Below are 17866 nucleotides of genomic sequence, written 5' to 3'. Positions count from 1 at the left end.
AAGGCTTCAGAGACGTAAAACACAGATTAACAGATTAGGTGCCTTCCATTTTTCAAAATTCAAGATTTTATCTAATATACGGGTCGGGTATATAAGAGGTTTTTCTCTTTTTTTCGTAGCAGCAATAACAAGAAATAATAAAGAAGCAGCAGAAAATTATGTACATTATTCATACAGTAGCACCCTTTGAGGTACTTGTCGTGCATGGTTCCTACTTCTAGATATTAACCATCTGTGTACACTATGCACTGTCAATGTGCCTGCTTAGCGTTTCAGAAGATATTGTTCTTCCTGCCCTGCTCATTCATAAACCTGATTGTCTCTGGGAAGTATCTATTTCGCAGCCTACTGCCCGTGGCCTTGTGGCTACAAAGCCACTTGGCAAGTGGTAGAATCTAAAACAATCTGTGGTTAGGATGGCTTCATCAACACATACACACCCACAAACCCACACAGGGATTGCTAAGGGGCTTTCTAGGCATAGAGAAGTTGCCTGTCCACAGAAGAGGAGACTTTGATAATGCTTTATTAAAAAGAGAAGAATTTTGGATTCACTATTTGAATACTTTAGCCCCCAATGGCCTCAACATGGAATTTGATCTAAAACCCTTTCTATGATGGTGGGTAGAGCTCCACATCCAGCAGCCTATATGGCCTGGACTTATTTCCCTCTCCTGATCTGTTGATGGCTTTTTACTCCTTTATATAAGTTTCCTATATGAAAGGGTACTTTAAACCCATGCCCTAAATATTTTGAGAAACCTTTTTTTGGATCATTTTACCTTTGTTTCAACAAATAATGTCCATGAGTGTCCTTTTCTGTGTGAGATTGCGTCCACAGGAACTCTTCACACATTAGTCTCCTTGCCATGTGTGGTGTTTAATGTTCTGCTGTACTTACCCCTCCTTTTATTGGTCATGCAACCAGGGAATAGGATCTGGGTTGTATACTGTCTATGAGACGATTTTTGTATTCTATACTTTCTATTGACTGACCCATTGCATTTTTATGTCGTTTTTGCATTTTGCATATTGTTCTATATATGATGCACAAATAAAGTTATTGTTGCCAGCAACCAATTACCCACTTTAGGTGTTGGCCTGATTGAAGACACTCCCTGATCCCAATCTTTATAAATATCTGTTGTTACCCATTTTGTGTCATACCCTTGTTGCCGAAACGTTGGAAAAATAAATGTTTAAACTTTATGGCATTGTGACTACGAGCTGTGCGGCCCCTTTCCTTTCTTAGTCAAAGTTTTATCTCCTGCGGTCAGCACCTCCCCACTACTGGTGTGCAGACATGCATTCTGTGTGTCTGAGATGTAATTCTGCCTCATGCAAATACAATAATGCTAGCTACTGTGCATACGTCAACGCAAGAGTACACATGCACAAAAACATATTTGGGTCATGTTCAATGAATGAAGTTTTTTTTGTCAGGGGCTGTGGAAATACATTTTGCCTTGCTGCATTCAACACCCCCCATCCACCACACCCTCAAACAGGCCACACACCACAGTGACCACACACACACCCCTGCACTCCAAGGAGAACCTGAGGGAACTCAAGTGCCATGTGAACATTAAACAAGCTGTTAAAAAAGCGCTACCATGATATAGGTAGTGATAAAACTCTTCTCCAGTTTGCCTTAGACAAAGGAAGAGATCTCAGATACAACAACCAGTTGCATGTTATACCCATGTCTGTCCAGACTCATAATAATATATGTAGTGTAAGGGTAGGGGTTAATTGATTTAATCAATTATAAAACAGAATCAATAAAAGGGGTGACAGTGGATCAGGGGTCGAGTGGCCAGTAGAGAGGTTGGATGGGAACCACAAGGTTCCCAGTTCGATCCCGGGCTACCCCTGAGTTAGTGTCGAAGTGTCCTGGAGCAAGACTCTAAACCCCTAATTGCTCACAATGAGCAGGTTGGTACCTTGCATGGTTTCCTCTGCCATCGGTGTATGAATGTGTGTGTGAATGAATCTATGTAAAGCGCCTTGGATAAAGGCACTATATAAATGCACCATTTACCATTTTATTTATCAATTTTCAGAAAATAGCAAAAGCACACTGTGGTGTGTGCGTGTACAATACATATAAAATTGGGCTTTATAATCACTAAGCCGATAATCACTAAGCAGATAGCCAAATGCCTGTAACACTGCTATTATTTATGCAGCAGGCAGGAGAACTAGGGAAGACTATCAATGTGTCACACACAAACAAGAAATAAAGACTGCACACACATGGGCGGACCAAGATACTTACAAACAAAAGCAATGCACACACGCAGCCACGCACACAAGAGTTGAAGGAATTTCCTGAGACGATTTAGCCTCCTCTACCTCTGATTGTATGTGTTGCTTTTGTCTCTTTCTCCCTTTCTTTTTGAGTGGTGCAACCACTCCTACAACCAGCAATGTCCGTGCCTATGCCTGTGCCTATGTGGACATGAGCACGAGTATATGACTTATTTGTACCAGTAGGGGGCGCCAGAAACAGAGAGAGGGATAGTGCTGCTGTGTCGCCTGCTAATGAGAGAGAAATGGGTTAAAAATATATTTTTAACCCATTAGACATGTGTGAAATCTTGTCGTAATTAGTTTACACATTCTTGAGTTTTGGTCAAAAAGAGTTTGGTAGCACTTTACAATAATGACCCGTTATAAAGCATTTATAAACGTTTATAAGCAGTTTGTAGACTATTAACAAATCATTATTAACCTGTTTGTTGACATTCGTAAATGATTATTAAAACCGTTATAACTATGGTTACAAATCATTTATAAGGTATTAGTAAGTAGTAAACTATTCATTAATAAGCCATTTATATACATCTGTAAATGATTATTAAATCATTTGTAATGACCCCATGATAAAGCATTTATAAACGTTTATAAGCAGTTTGTAGACTATTAACAAATCATTAACAACCTGCTTGTTTACATTTGTAAATGATTACTAAAACCTTTATAACAAATTTACAAATAATTTATAAAGTATTAGTAAGTAGTAAAACTATTCATGAATAAGCCATGTATAATACATCTGTAAATGATTATTAAATCATTTGTAACTGATGTTATATAATATATACAAGCTATTTGTATATTTGGGAAATGTGTTTGTTCATGTTTAACATATACTTTGTAAAACATTCCTAAAATATCTATAAATCCTTAGTACATGTTATTAAGTGGAGGAGGACAGTCATACTCGGATACGAGTGACCGCCGATGATGATGAAAGTGACGACAGTTCATCATTTACAACTGTCTGTTAATGTTTGTTCATGTTTAACATATGCTTTGTAAAACATTCCTAAAACATATATAAATCCTTAGTACATGTTATTAAGGTCCCTATAGTAAAGTGACGACAGTTCATAATTTACAACTGTCTGTTAATGTTTGTTCATGTTTAACATATGCTTTGTAAAACATTCCTAAAACATATATAAATCCTTAGTACATGTTATTAAGGTCCCTATAGTAAAGTGACGACAGTTCATAATTTACAACTGTCTGTTAATGTTTGTTCATGTTTAACCCTACATCATTTTATGTTGAAGATGTTGTGTTGCATTGTGGGTAATCCTCAGTACAGAGGAACTCCATACTGAGGGTAAGATGGTCTCCTGTTTGCTCAGGCACAAACAAATTAATTACAAACATCTAAGCTTCATATAAGTGGCCAGATATGCACTCATGTTTACATAGTGTTATTCAGTAACATTCGTTTTTGTATGACATGGTATCATATGACATTGTTTATTTAATTGTTTGAAAAACGGTTAGCATGTTAGCTAGCTGTTAGCACAGCTGTTAGCTGTGCTGTGTAGCCTGTGTTACATGAGAATTCACTGACACTCCATGTAAGTGAATTCTCAAAAACGAATGTTACTGAATAACACTATGTAAACATGAGTGCATATCTGGCCACTTATATGAAGCATAGATGTTTGTAATTAATTTGTTTGTGCCTGAGCAAACAGGAGACCATCTTACCCTCAGTATGGAGTTCCTCTGTACTGAGGATTACCCACAATGCAACACAACATCTTCAACATGAAATGATGTAGGGTTAAACATGAACAAACATTAACAGACAGTTGTAAATTATGAACTGTCGTCACTTTACTATAGGGACCTTAATAACATGTACTAAGGATTTATATACGTTTTAGGAATGTTTTACAAAGCATATGTTAAACATGAACAAACATTAACAGATAGTTGTAAATTATGAACCCTACATAATTTTATGTTGAAGATGTTGTGTTGCATTGTGGGTAATCCTCAGTACAGAGGAACTCCATACTGAGGGTAAGATGGTCTCCTGTTTGCTCAGGCACAAACAAATTAATTACAAACATCTATGCTTCATATAAGTGGCCAGATATGCACTCATGTTTACATAGTGTTATTCAGTAACATTCGTTTTTGAGAATTCACTTACATGGAGTGTCAGTGAATTCTCATGTAACACAGGCTACACAGCACAGCTAACAGCTGTGCTAACAGCTAGCTAACATGCTAACCGTTTTTCAAACAATTAAATAAACAATGTCATATGATACCATGTCATACAAAAACGAATGTTACTGAATAACACTATGTAAACATGAGTGCATATCTGGCCACTTATATGAAGCTTAGATGTTTGTAATTAATTTGTTTGTGCCTGAGCAAACAGGAGACCATCTTACCCTCAGTATGGAGTTCCTCTGTACTGAGGATTACCCACAATGCAACACAACATCTTCAACATAAAATGATGTAGGGTTAAACATGAACAAACATTAACAGACAGTTGTAAATTATGAACTGTCGTCACTTTACTATAGGGACCTTAATAACATGTACTAAGGATTTATATACGTTTTAGGAATGTTTTACAAAGCATATGTTAAACATGAACAAACATTAACAGACAGTTGTAAATTATGAACTGTCGTCACTTTACTATAGGGACCTTAATAACATGTACTAAGGATTTATATATGTTTTAGGAATGTTTTACAAAGCATATGTTAAACATGAACAAACATTAACAGACAGTTGTAAATTATGAACTGTCGTCACTTTCATCATCATCGGTGGTCACTCGTATCCGAGTATGACTGTCTCCTCCACTTAATAACATGTACTAAGGATTTATAGATATTTTAGGAATGTTTTACAAAGTATATGTTAAACATGAACAAACACATTTCCCAAATATACAAATAGCTTGTATATATTATATAACATCAGTTACAAATGATTTAATAATCATTTACAGATGTATTATACATGGCTTATTCATGAATAGTTTTACTACTTACTAATACTTTATAAATTATTTGTAAATTTGTTATAAAGGTTTTAGTAATCATTTACAAATGTAAACAAGCAGGTTGTTAATGATTTGTTAATAGTCTACAAACTGCTTATAAACGTTTATAAATGCTTTATCATGGGGTCATTACAAATGATTTAATAATCATTTACAGATGTATATAAATGGCTTATTAATGAATAGTTTACTACTTACTAATACCTTATAAATTATTTGTAACCATAGTTATAACGGTTTTAATAATCATTTACGAATGTCAACAAACAGGTTAATAATGATTTGTTAATAGTCTACAAACTGCTTATAAACGTTTATAAATGCTTTATAACGGGTCATTATTGTAAAGTGCTACCAAGAGTTTTGTGAGATCACAGTGACATTTCTATTTGGCCACCAAACTCACTCAAATTCACTATTTTACATTATTATACATGTGTGAAATGTGTCAAAATTAGCAGAGAGTCACTTCACACTTTAGCATCCACTTTACAATGACCTTGGCTTACCAAAGAACAAGATTAATATACAGGATTTCCTCACTGGTCAGCAAAAACACCTTGAAGACCCTTAAAACAAGGTTCCAGACCTCCCAAAACAAACTGGTCAGGCTACTACTTGGCCTCACTCCCCGAAACCACCTCACCCCAGCCCATTTTGACAGGCTGGAATGGCTTAGGGTTGACGACAGAGTACAGCATCTTGCAATGGGTCTGGTCCACAAGATTCGCTGCAACCCAGAATCAGCACAAACAAGGGACTTAATTCATTTCACTCCTATGCCACCAAAATGTGGAACACCCTACCAACAGTCATTAAGACATGTGAATCCCTTGTCTCAAAGGGCACCTATGGACGGCTGCAATTCGAAACTGGCCCCCTTAAAAAAGTCTGAGTCCCCCCCACTGTATATTTTTCTTTTCCCATTTTACCTTTATGATTTCCTGTTTTTTTTGTTATATAGAAGTGTATATTTGTACATCTCTAAATGTTCTGATTAATTGAAAAGTGGGAACCCTATTGTAAACAAGTGTAATGCTTTATGGTGTCGCCCACAGTTAAGTTTTTGTATTGAATGGTGCTTGAAATGTACCTAATCTGCATCATAGACTGTAAAAAATATGGACAAAGCGTTCCCCGGGTCTAACATGGACGTAAAATGAAGCCTGTTATTCCTGCACTGTAAGTCGCCATCTTTCTAGATCCGTTTGGGCCCAGCTGGCCATTGGCTGGCTCCGTTTGGGCCCAGCTGGCCATTGGCTGCCCAGACAACGAGGCGGGACTTCCCCCCTTCTTCTCCGTTGGTTTTTATTTTGACTCGAGTGGGTGGGGACTCCCGATCATAGACTGTCAGCCACGCCCCTCAGAACATACGCGACTTTATGGTCATTTATTTTATAAATGGGACCATCATTTTCCAAAAAGAATATTATGACATTAGAAATGAGACTTTAAACTAGTGACTGGAAGCAGAAAGTATTCATGACCATGTTTATTAAGGTAATACAGTCTAGGTGAAGTTGGGCCCAAATACATGGACTTCTATGGGGCTATGGGTTTTTTTGGGTCCAGTGACAGCGCCACAACAGGCCATTATATGAACTTTCAGGAGTTTCAGGCTTCACAAAATATCTGTCTGACTGCCCCCCTGATCTGCATACTGTTAAATTGAAATTTAATAAATACTTCAATCAATCAAACATACATTAGCATACCGGAGACAACAGCTGGGAGGCCATTTAATGCTTTCAACTGCAGATAGATAATTATGCTTGTGGGTCGTGTCTTGTGTGCGTGCGTGCACGTGAGTGTAATTTGGCTTCTACTATATTTCCGGAAATGTGGGCCTATGATATGTGCATTTGTGTGAGTGTATACTGTGGCCGTGTGCCTTTGTGTGTGACACTGTGTTGAGTTACATGCAGTCAGCAGACAGCCTGGACAGATCGTCTCTACTGTAGCTCTGAGTAAAGGAACAGCTAATGATTTGTGCTGATAAGCAACACAGTAAGAATGCACTAAACCACCCAGACTATGAGACTTTCTTTGGTTTATGTGTGCTGCACGTGTGTGGTGCGCGCGCATGTGCGTGTGTGTGTGTGTGTAAGCGAGCACAAATGAGAGCCAAAGCTCTCACAGAGCGAGAGAGAGAAGATACACAAAGCTCTCACAGAGCGAGAGAGAGAAGATACAGAGGAAATTAAATGAGAATTAATTCAGCTACCCTGTGTGTGCGCACACACGTCACACAGAGTGTTTTTCTGTGTGTTGGCTCAACTGAGCCAAAACGAGCCAACACAAAGCCTTTTAACATGATCCATATGCAATGGAGAAATTCCAAAACAGGCTTTATGGAAGAATAGAATGGCTTTTTGTGAATCACATGTTCAAAGAAAGTTTGCAAGTTCGACTCCCGTGAAGTGTCCTAGAGGATGACAGAGAATCACTGTGTTTACTGTTTAATTACTTTAGCATCTCTCTCTGGATAATTCTTTATCTCAGATGGGCGTCCCCGGCGCCCGCGCCCATATAGGAGCCCGATAGCACAGGCATTGGTGGCTTATATTACCATTCATATCTGGATCCTTAGCTGTGAGCATTTTCCTAGGGGAGCCTTGGATAACCCTACTCAGCCGCTGTTGTTGTCGGGTCCCATCATTGAAGTTAGGGGGGTGAGGTTATACCAAAAAAAGCTTCCAAGGTCGGCGTCTCCTGGGACAAGAAGTAATGTTAGAAACCGCCTCCAACCACGACACTTCATCACCCCTAATGAAATCACAGTCTTATCCAAGTCGCCTCGCTCCCGGGAGTGGAGCCACGGGTGTGACACGCCCCCCATTACCCCCCCCCTCATTTGCTTCGTCTACTCCTCTCACTGCAGGCTGATCAATATAATAATAACGACACTTCCTTCGTCACCATGCACTCTCTCCGTCCCCAAAATGGCTCTGTCCTCTTTTAGCCCTGGGTCTTCTCTTATTTTGTCTCACTCTGCCTTCCTGACCGATATGTCAGTGCACAAATCACTGACCGGACTGTATGACAACACAGCACTAAATATTTATGGCAACAGTATATTTGACTGCATTTTCCTCAACCTTAAGAAAAAGAAAACGGCTATGTGGTATGATAATTACTTGCAGAAAGGTCAATTTAAAAAATGTTTCAAATGTTCACCAACCAAAGATTAAGACTTACAAAGACTTCCTTAATGGAGTCCTACATTGGTTTTATACATGGCTTTAACGTTTATTTCTGCTACTCAGTCCGACTCTCTGTCCCCCTGTCCGATTCTCTTCCTCTCTGCCTGCTGTGGGATTGGTTTGCCAATGTCTAGCAAGTGACTTTGTCCTTGGGAGACAAGCCTTTTATGCCAGTAAGCCGTTTTCATTTCATTAGGGCTGAATTTATAGTGGTGCGCACACGCACGCACAATGTATTTATATAGGAGATGGCACCATAAAAGCACCCGTTGGTTTCCAAGGGAGGCAAATGCCGGTAACACTATTATTTATGCAGCAGGCAGGAGAACTAGGGAAGACTATCAATGTGACACACAAACAAGGAATAAAGACTCGCACACACATAGGCCAAGATAGATTTACAAACAAAATACACACACACACACACACACACACACACACACACACACACACACACACACACACCTAATTACAGTGTGCTATACAGTGCGAATCAATAACAGCTACATTACTGTAGATTATTAATGGAAAGCCCTGAACAAAGGACTCACAAAAGAGCTTTTAATTGGTAGGTCAATACTGGCTGTTTTACTGTACACAGTGGGGGTGACGGATGGCTCAGTCAGGCGATATACATCGCATATGCCGCGCGCATGAGGACCAGGGTTCAAATCCACCAATTATTAGCAGGCTGGGATACCTAGGCTGTGTAAGTCATGGTTGACAACGTTGCAGTCATCAGGCCTTGAGATAAGTGCAGAAGTGAAGGTGCTCTTATTAGATCACCATGTTTCACACCAGAGGTGGTGTCAAGAGGTAGAAATCCAATTAATTTCTCCATGGACATTTTCTAGGAAAATCTTTAGATTCAGAGCTTTAAGCCTGGAATCAAGCCACCATGATTGATCTTGACCATACACAAATCATGCAAATAATTGGAAAATGCAACAAAAAAAAAGTGACGGTACAAGATTGTGACAGTACAAGATTGTAGCTTGTCTGGTTTCCAGGCTAAAAAGATTTGAGTACATATTTCAAGAATGAAGAAAACTACTTCTCCCATACAACATTGTGCATTTACCTTTCCATATGAGTAAGAGAGAGAGAGAGAGATCATGTCTACTTGTGTGGCACGTGTATGCGTATGTACATTCAAGCAGACAAATGTGCGCACGTGCAACACACGCACACACACAAACCAGTGCACAAGGGCGATTAACCCTGCTAAGTTGACAGGGTCCATTAGAGCTTATTGAATTACTGCAGAATACTAAGAGATAAATAAATAAATGCACAGGGGCCACCCCCCCCCCCCCCCCGACCTTGTCCCTCCTGTATTTTGGACTTCATGGACGTCATTACAGGTAAACGTTTTCGGGGGAAAATAAAAAGTAAAACAATTGCAGATCTACAAACTCACAATTAATGGGGCTTAAACGGTTAAGAGCTTAATTTGCTGCATCACTTAATGCATCTACTCCCCATCTAGTATCACTAGAAATGTCACTGCAGTAACAGTCATATTGATATCACTTCCTCCTTGCAGGCTTCCTTCCCTGTCTCTCCACTGACCAAATTAGAAGCTTAATTACATCTGGCGGATCCTGACTCTGTTTACATGGACCCTAACAATCTAATCAAAGAGCTTAATATAGTGTTTCTGGAAGTGGTTGTGGTGGGGAACTACCGCTGTAGAGAAACTGGCCAATGCAATTCCCTATGGCGGCACTCGGGTGGTTCCTGCCCACCACCATGGGGACTTGGGATTTGAATCCTCCATGGTGCCTCCGGCTTTGTCGAACAGTCTAATGAACACATTTGGCCGTGTTCATGGTAGGGAAGCCAGGTGGGGAGGGTGTTCTCTGTCACTGAACTAGCAACGCCCAAGGGGTGTTCAGGGTGCCAGTTCAGCGTCACTCCACCCCGGGGTGTATTGTAACTCCTCACGGTCAGGTGAAAAGAAGTGTCTGGCTACTTCACATGGAGATGTGCTCATCTACACCCTCCCTAACGAACCGACTAGTAGTGGTCAGCCGTAATAAGGGACTACAGTACTAGGGGAATCCCAATCAATAATCTTTTTCACATCTACACAGACCCATGTGGATACACACACACAGATATCACACACTGGTGTGCACACAGCCATCCAGCCCGCCCACCCACCCACCCACCCACACACCCACACACACACACAGGAACTGCAAAATTATCAAAGAGAGAGTTCAAAACGACTGGGCATGAAGTAAACTAGAACACCCCACTCACTGGCTTCTCTGTGTCTAAGTTTTCATACAGAACCCTTCAAGTTAACCTCTGGAAAAATAGATTAAGTAAGGTGACCTAAAGCAATGCCATAACCCCAGGAGTTGAAGGGGGGTTACATTTTCTCCCCATTATGTTTGTCAGTTAGCAAGATATCTCCAAAATGTATAATTGGATTTGCATGAAACTTTGTCGAATATTTTGTTTAGCGGCATAACAACTAATAATAAAAAGCATGAAACCTTCCGCCACAGATTGTCCAAAGATGGGGTGTGGGTACAAATAAAAAGAAGTAGTTTCCAAATGGATACACGCAAAACCATGACATTTGTAGAAATGCTGGCTCACAGGGCAAGAAGAAAGTATTTCCAGTCATTGAATAAATACAGTGCTGCACTATACATGTGGTGTGTGAGCACAATCTTTCTTGCTACCCTGCCTGCAGCAACATCTGGCACATAATCAGTACTGTACATTCTGTTCATTTGTATGTTCTATTTTATTTGGGAGTTCCCTTAATATAACTTGAGCAACACAGATTTCTAAACATAGACCTACAGTAATACAAAATCATGACAACATATTGCATATCATTCAGTCTCAGTTTTGTATGATTGTTTGCAAGATAACCTAAGAACAGATTTAGAGCTTCTATACTGTAGGTTTCATTCTCCAAAGAGCATGAATGTGCATAGCAAGTTTTATGGTAATATGCCCATTCTATTTTGAGATATATCTGAGTGCAAGTAAAGATTTTGGCACAAATACTGTACTTTTTACTAAACTATAATTATTTGACAGCTTTAGTTACTACAGTAGTTACATTATTAACCCCTTAAGCGCTATTTTATACTTTGGCTAGATCTGCTATATACTTTTACTTTGGTACTTGAGTAAAAAAAAAGTATAGGCTTTTACCTGTAACCAAGGGGTAAATCCCCCTCGCTGGAATTGAATCTCACTTACTTCCGTGCAGCCTGCTGTTCCTATTAATGGCCCAGTAGATGTTGTTATAAACCTTTTACTGGTTGCATTATAATCTCAAAAGACAAAAAGAGTCAATGAGGTTTTGGGCGGACGTAAACCTTTTCATAAACACTTTGTTTTCAATTGCATCTTTTTAAATCATCATGTTACGCGTTTAGTAGATTTTGGGTCCATGAAATGAATGACCAAGTATGGTATGTTTCTAGGGTTTGTACTGGTTCTACCAAGTGAAGACCCACCCTCACTCTGGTGGCATCCAATAATTTCCGTTTGAATTTCGGACCAGATATAGAAAGATGGTGGATTTGAAACCACTGAAAAATAGGATTCATTTATGGTCTATAGAAACCAATCGTGTAATGCCGTCCATATTTGTTTTTACGGTCTATGCTTGTAACAGAGTAATTTATATTATATGTAAAACAATCTAGGTACTAATTCCCTGACCCTCCACAAAGTGGTAGACAGACGGATGGACAGAGACATCCTTAAGAGCGCTGCTGAAAGCTAAAGGTATTATTCAAAGCCTGTATGTGACTTTGAAAACAAGACCTGTGTTCTACAAAAAGCAGGTTTCCTCAAAGCTAACACCAATTACGTTAAGTGTCAGCTGTCTCACTCGCTGTGCGAGGATACAAATTGCTGTAGCTTGAGGCCTTTTGTAATGGTCTTAGAAAATAAATATGGGGGAGCATCCCCCAATGTTTGACTGACTACCTGTGGTGATTTGTAACCTTGGCTGTGACCCTTTCAAATCACATTTGGGAGTTGTGCACATTGGAGGAGGTAAGGAGCACTTACCTCAATCACACGGGAGTCAAATTCCTCGTAGGTCTCTGTGTGTAGAGAGAGAGAAAATAAGAATAAAGGGAGAGACAAAGAAGGAATTGTGGAGTAAAAGAATGGGAGAGACAGGAAATAAATAAAAGTTTAGGATAAATATGAAAACACACACACACACACACACACACACACACACACACACACACACACACACACACACACACACACACACACACACACACACACACACACACACACACACACACACACACACACACACACACACACACACACACACACACACACACACACACACACACACACACACACACACACACACACACACACACACAGGTCCCTATGGTCCATAAGTAACAAGTTCACAGGGACAGAACAGGAAGCTTGATTGTATCCGATGACCTCTGATTGAGGCCAGGTTTTGAGCTTTTGTCTCCAGATGCTGACATCAATTAACACCAGTCACAGTCAAGTGAGCACTGCGAGAATACACACCGCACACATGAAAGGAGCAAAGCATCCTTGTACATTCCTCTTCCTCACACACACACAACATCACAGGCAAACATACCTACGTACACATGCATGCACACACCCCCCTGGTGAAAGACTCTCTGGTGAGACATTAGTCCACCATCAGACAGATGGCATCTATAAACAATGACGAACAACCTTGGTACATCACATTCACTCCTGTGAGTCTGTACTGGAATACAGAGGGGCTTATATTCACACTGAATGGATTGCAGTCGCTGATTACACCATGAATATGTTATTAGTGATTATTCTATATACCGGTAGTTTTTTTTTATTAATCTTTTTTTTTTAAATATATATACACACAGTCACACACACACCTGTATTAAAGGACCTATAACATAAAATTCAACTTTTTCAATTTATTTTGTGTTTTTGGGGCTCCCATGTGTGTTTTCTATCCCCACAAATAACCAATTTTGAACAATCAGGCCTTCATGTCATATGGGTGTTTTAATGGAAATTGCTCTCAGAAACAGCTCGACTGATTTTGGCCTCATCGTGATGTCATCAATGTCACCCTACTTTGTATAATTCCTCCTTTTCTTCAGTCTTCAGTTGCAAATTTGCATTTCCACTTTGTTTACAATGTCCACCATTGTTGATTTTCCAAGCTGACATGGAATGGAAACAAGCCTGGTTTTATCTAGCATGAGTATTATAATGACTCAAATATTAAATAATCTGCATATCAGCACCCTCTCCACCTCAGGACAGTGTGGTACTGCAGCTAAAACTGCTTTCAAAGTCCAGAAAGAAATGACAAGGCCTGGTTATATCAGAGTGGTGATTGAGGCTCAAACCATTAGAAATAACTTTGAGTGACAGACAATATGATTATTAAATATTAAAAGCAGTTTTAAAATGCATGTTATTTGCACTTTAACTGAATACAGGTGTGATATGAGTTTTTGACAAACGAAACTGTACTAAAGCACTCCTGATCACACCTGGCATGATACCTAAATAATCACTCCTGTCATGATCAAGAGAAAGCTTCAGTTACCACTAACTTTCTGAATAATAATAATAATCATTTTCACTCTGTGTGTGGCTATTAGCACTGGTGTTTGTGAATTGGACTTTTGTGCCTTTGTATGACACTTATTTACATATAAATGGCCCAATTGTGAGATTAATGTATGCATATGACCTACTTCAAATATGTTCAAATAGCAATGGAGCAATGAGACACTCTTTGCTTGGTAGTGCAGCTACTGTATGGGCGCATTTCATGTAGTCGTTGGCAGGTGCTTTGAGAAGTACAGTTTATTATTTTTTTCTTATTTGTACAGGTTCAGCGGACACAAAAGCTGCACACTCCTTTTGTCAATAATCACCCAAGAGGCAGTGAGCAAAACAGGAACGAGGGAAAGAAAGAGTATGTTTGAGAGGAGAAGAGAGCGGAAAACAATGTATTAGTGCGTTACTGCAAACATATTGAGTTAACTTGAATATGATGGCAAGAGTTTAAAAGGGCCGGGCAAGAGATTGCATGAAACAGTCTATTAGTGACAAAACAAAAAGATGAAAGACAATGAACTAAAGAAAGGACCAAACATGAAAGACAAATTAATGACGGAAAGCAAGAAACAGGAAAAGGACCTCTACAAAATAGAGGCTTAACCCAAAAATAGCTTTTTGTCCCCATCGATTACTCACGCCATGTATTTATATTGTATATTGTATTTATTTTTTGTCGCATTCCTAAGCCAATAATTTGATAACCAGCAGTGGAGACACAAAGGAGACTCTTTGTGTCTCCATAGGGAACCATTACAGTGGTGTTGTGTAGGACACCTACTGGTTGACAGTAGTAACATTATACATACATACATTATACAAGTATTGTAAGTACTGTGCACTGGATTTGACACTAGATACAGCACCATCACCAGAGAGAATAGGATGAAAGAAATGTACATTGTAAAGTGCTTTGGATAAAGGCACTATATAAATGCACAATCTACCAATCTCTCCGTTGAGAGAGGGAGACAGTGGACATAAAACTTGTACAAATGTATCCATCTGAATCGACGACATTACTACAAGCTTCAGAGGATGTTAAAAATAATACATCCATCATGTCGTCCTCTCGCTTTCTCTGGTTTTCTGTATTAAACGACATCAGCGCGCGTGCGTGCGTGTGTGTGTGTGCGCGCACACACACTGGTGGATTATGTAACTGGCAGTGAACAGATTTCTGTGAAGATTTCTCTGAAGTTTCAGAGGTTGTTAAAAGTTCAGAAACACTTCTTCACTCACTGGAATGAGTTCTTCTGCTACCCTGAAATATGAACCTTGTACAAGTTTAGATGGATGGATGGAGGAAATAATTAGTCTGACAAGGGCAGGAGGGAGGGAGGGATGAAGTTGAAGATGCAGAGAGTGAGAGGGAGATGATGCCATGTGGTGAGATGACAGGTGGGCATAGGGATGGACTGGTAAACAGGTGATAGAAAGAGATTGTGAAGGGTTGATGATCATTGGAATGAGTTCTTCTGCTACCCTGAAATATGAACCTTGTACAAGTTTAGATGGATGGATGGATGAAAGAATTAGTCTGACAAGGGCAGGAGGGAGTGAGGGATGAAGTTGAATATGCAGAGAGTTAGAGGGAGATGATGCCACGTGGTGAGATGATGCCACATGGTGAGATGACAGGGGGGCATGGGGATGGACTGGTAAACAGGTGACAGGAGATTGTGAAGGGTTGATGAAGGCTAAGAGCAAGAGAGAGGCCAGGGAGTGAAGGATGCCATAGTCAGAGAAATAAAAGATGGAAAGAGAGCTGTGACTTTCTGAACCTCTATCAGTATTTCGACCTAATGGGCCACAATACTAGTGTAGTCTATCACTCATAACATGATACTATTACTTACTGTACATACAAAAGGCAGGACACAGCCTCTCATAACAAGAGTATACTGTAGCACCCATATTTCACTCTCACACTACCATACACACCCACAGGCATCCCCCCCCTTACATTGCTCGTCTAGATTAGTTTATTCCTTCGTGTGCGCGCGTGCGCGTGTGTGTGTGTGTACCAGATGACACCGTACATCGACCTGTTAGAAATCTTATATTAGCCTCATTCCTCTCGCCTGGTGCAAATGTACAATGACAACTAGACAGGGATAAAATAGCCAATGCGAACGACAAATATGATTTTTTTTTTGTCTCCACCAGGCCAAAGGCATGGGGGGAGAGTATGTTTTGCACTCCGTCCGTGTGTGTACGTGTGTGTGTCCGTCCGTCCGTCCGTCTGTGTACAGCTAATCTCCAGCAGTTAACCCGGACGATGCCAAATTATGCAGTCACACTCCCTGGATGCCAACGATGAACCTCTGCCCCAAATTTTCCAGAATGGCCTGTTATAGCTCCCCCAGGAAGCCGACTTTTGAAAAAAAGAATCCTCCACATTCTGTCCAAAAATCCCACAAATCGTTACACACTATCGCTATAGTCATGTGTTCAAGCCGGATCTGTCCAATATTTCATATTCCATCCTAATTGGCTAAAAAAAAAATTGAACAAAAAGCCTCAAATCATGCACGCAGTGTGCAATTTACGTGAAATCTTTCACAGACTTTCCTACTAGGCTGAGGAATATATCCCACCCTTTTCACATTGGCCTGTTATAGCACCACCACAGGTGGATTTTTGCAAAACACATTTTTGGAACAAAATGCCTCAAATCATCCAATTGCCAACCAAGGTGTAAGAAGAAATGGCACCCTTTTCACATTGGCCTATTATAGCGCCACCAGGAGGCCACAACCTGACCTGGTGGAGACCTGTGCCCAGAGGGGCACTTTATCTTGTTTCACTATGGACTCTATTAGATTCCCCCCCAACGTACATACCCCAACGTACTGTATACTCCGTCTATATAATGGTTGATGGCTACGGAAGCCTTTATCATTGGTCCGGTTCCTATAGCAACGCCCCACTGTTCCAACTATGGGATTGCAAATATATTCACAATGCAAAGCAGTTGTAGCCTGGTTAATAAACCAGACCGAATCAGCCGTTGGCAAAAAAAGAATTGCCTGCCGGCGGATTACGGTCTGGAGAGGCTCAATTGTACGCCCATTTCCTACACCAGAGAAATGGGGCGGCCAATCGGGACACCGTATGCAATATGGGCGGGCTTTGGTACAGTGACTTTCAATGCTTGAGACCTTTGACTGACAGTAGCTCTGACCAATTGCGTCAAAGAGAAAATGTTTCTCTTTGCAGTTTCTCTAAAGCAGTTGAAAGGAGGATTTTCAAACCGCCAAAAGTCGGATTCTTGGATCGCTTGGTGGATTTTCTGCCATCCACATTTCGGATGAAATTTGTGCCTCTAGGATTCTAATCCCAGATTCCGATTTGAATCAAAACAAGTATTTTTACAGCCAATTTTGGTCGTGGCGTCGCAAGTCATGATTGCAAGGTTTATGTTTCAGATTACTTAGATATGTGATCCGCTAGATTTGACGTTGGTGGCTTTCAGTTTCGGTTCACGGACCTGGGGTCATTTTTGTCGCAAATCCACTCAGAATGGAAGGCACGGCAGAGGCTACAATAATTAATTAATAGCTCGCTACAGAAGTGTTAATGAGCCAAGTGTCCTCGTGTTCAGGTGCATGTCCCTGGACCATTTTTCCCTCCTGGTTGGCAGCTCCATATCCTTGTGGAAAAAACCTGAATTACATTTTGAGATATCACGTGTGCAAGT

General features: G+C 40.2%; 1 protein-coding gene and 1 long non-coding RNA gene across 2 annotated transcripts in view; both read right to left on the bottom strand.

Annotated features, from left to right (window-relative positions):
• LOC310866288 overlaps positions 1-17866 on the bottom strand; it is a 579577-nt gene that overhangs the window by 5449 nt on the left and 556262 nt on the right. The window lies entirely within an intron of this gene.
• The window catches only part of LOC310866287 (small ribosomal subunit protein uS5m-like), a 32432-nt gene that overhangs the window by 5449 nt on the left and 9117 nt on the right, over positions 1-17866 (bottom strand). Inside the window, exon 6 of the mRNA XM_083775861.1 lies at positions 12604-12638. Coding sequence (XP_083631987.1) covers positions 12604-12638 — 35 coding nt within the window. The remainder of the gene's footprint in view (positions 1-12603; positions 12639-17866) is intronic.

The sequence above is a fragment of the Protomyctophum parallelum genome, assembly GCF_964188405.1.
Source record: "Protomyctophum parallelum genome assembly, chromosome: 10".
In the NCBI taxonomy this organism is placed as follows: domain Eukaryota; kingdom Metazoa; phylum Chordata; class Actinopteri; order Myctophiformes; family Myctophidae; genus Protomyctophum; species Protomyctophum parallelum.
This window is presented reverse-complemented; position numbering and strand designations above follow the sequence as displayed.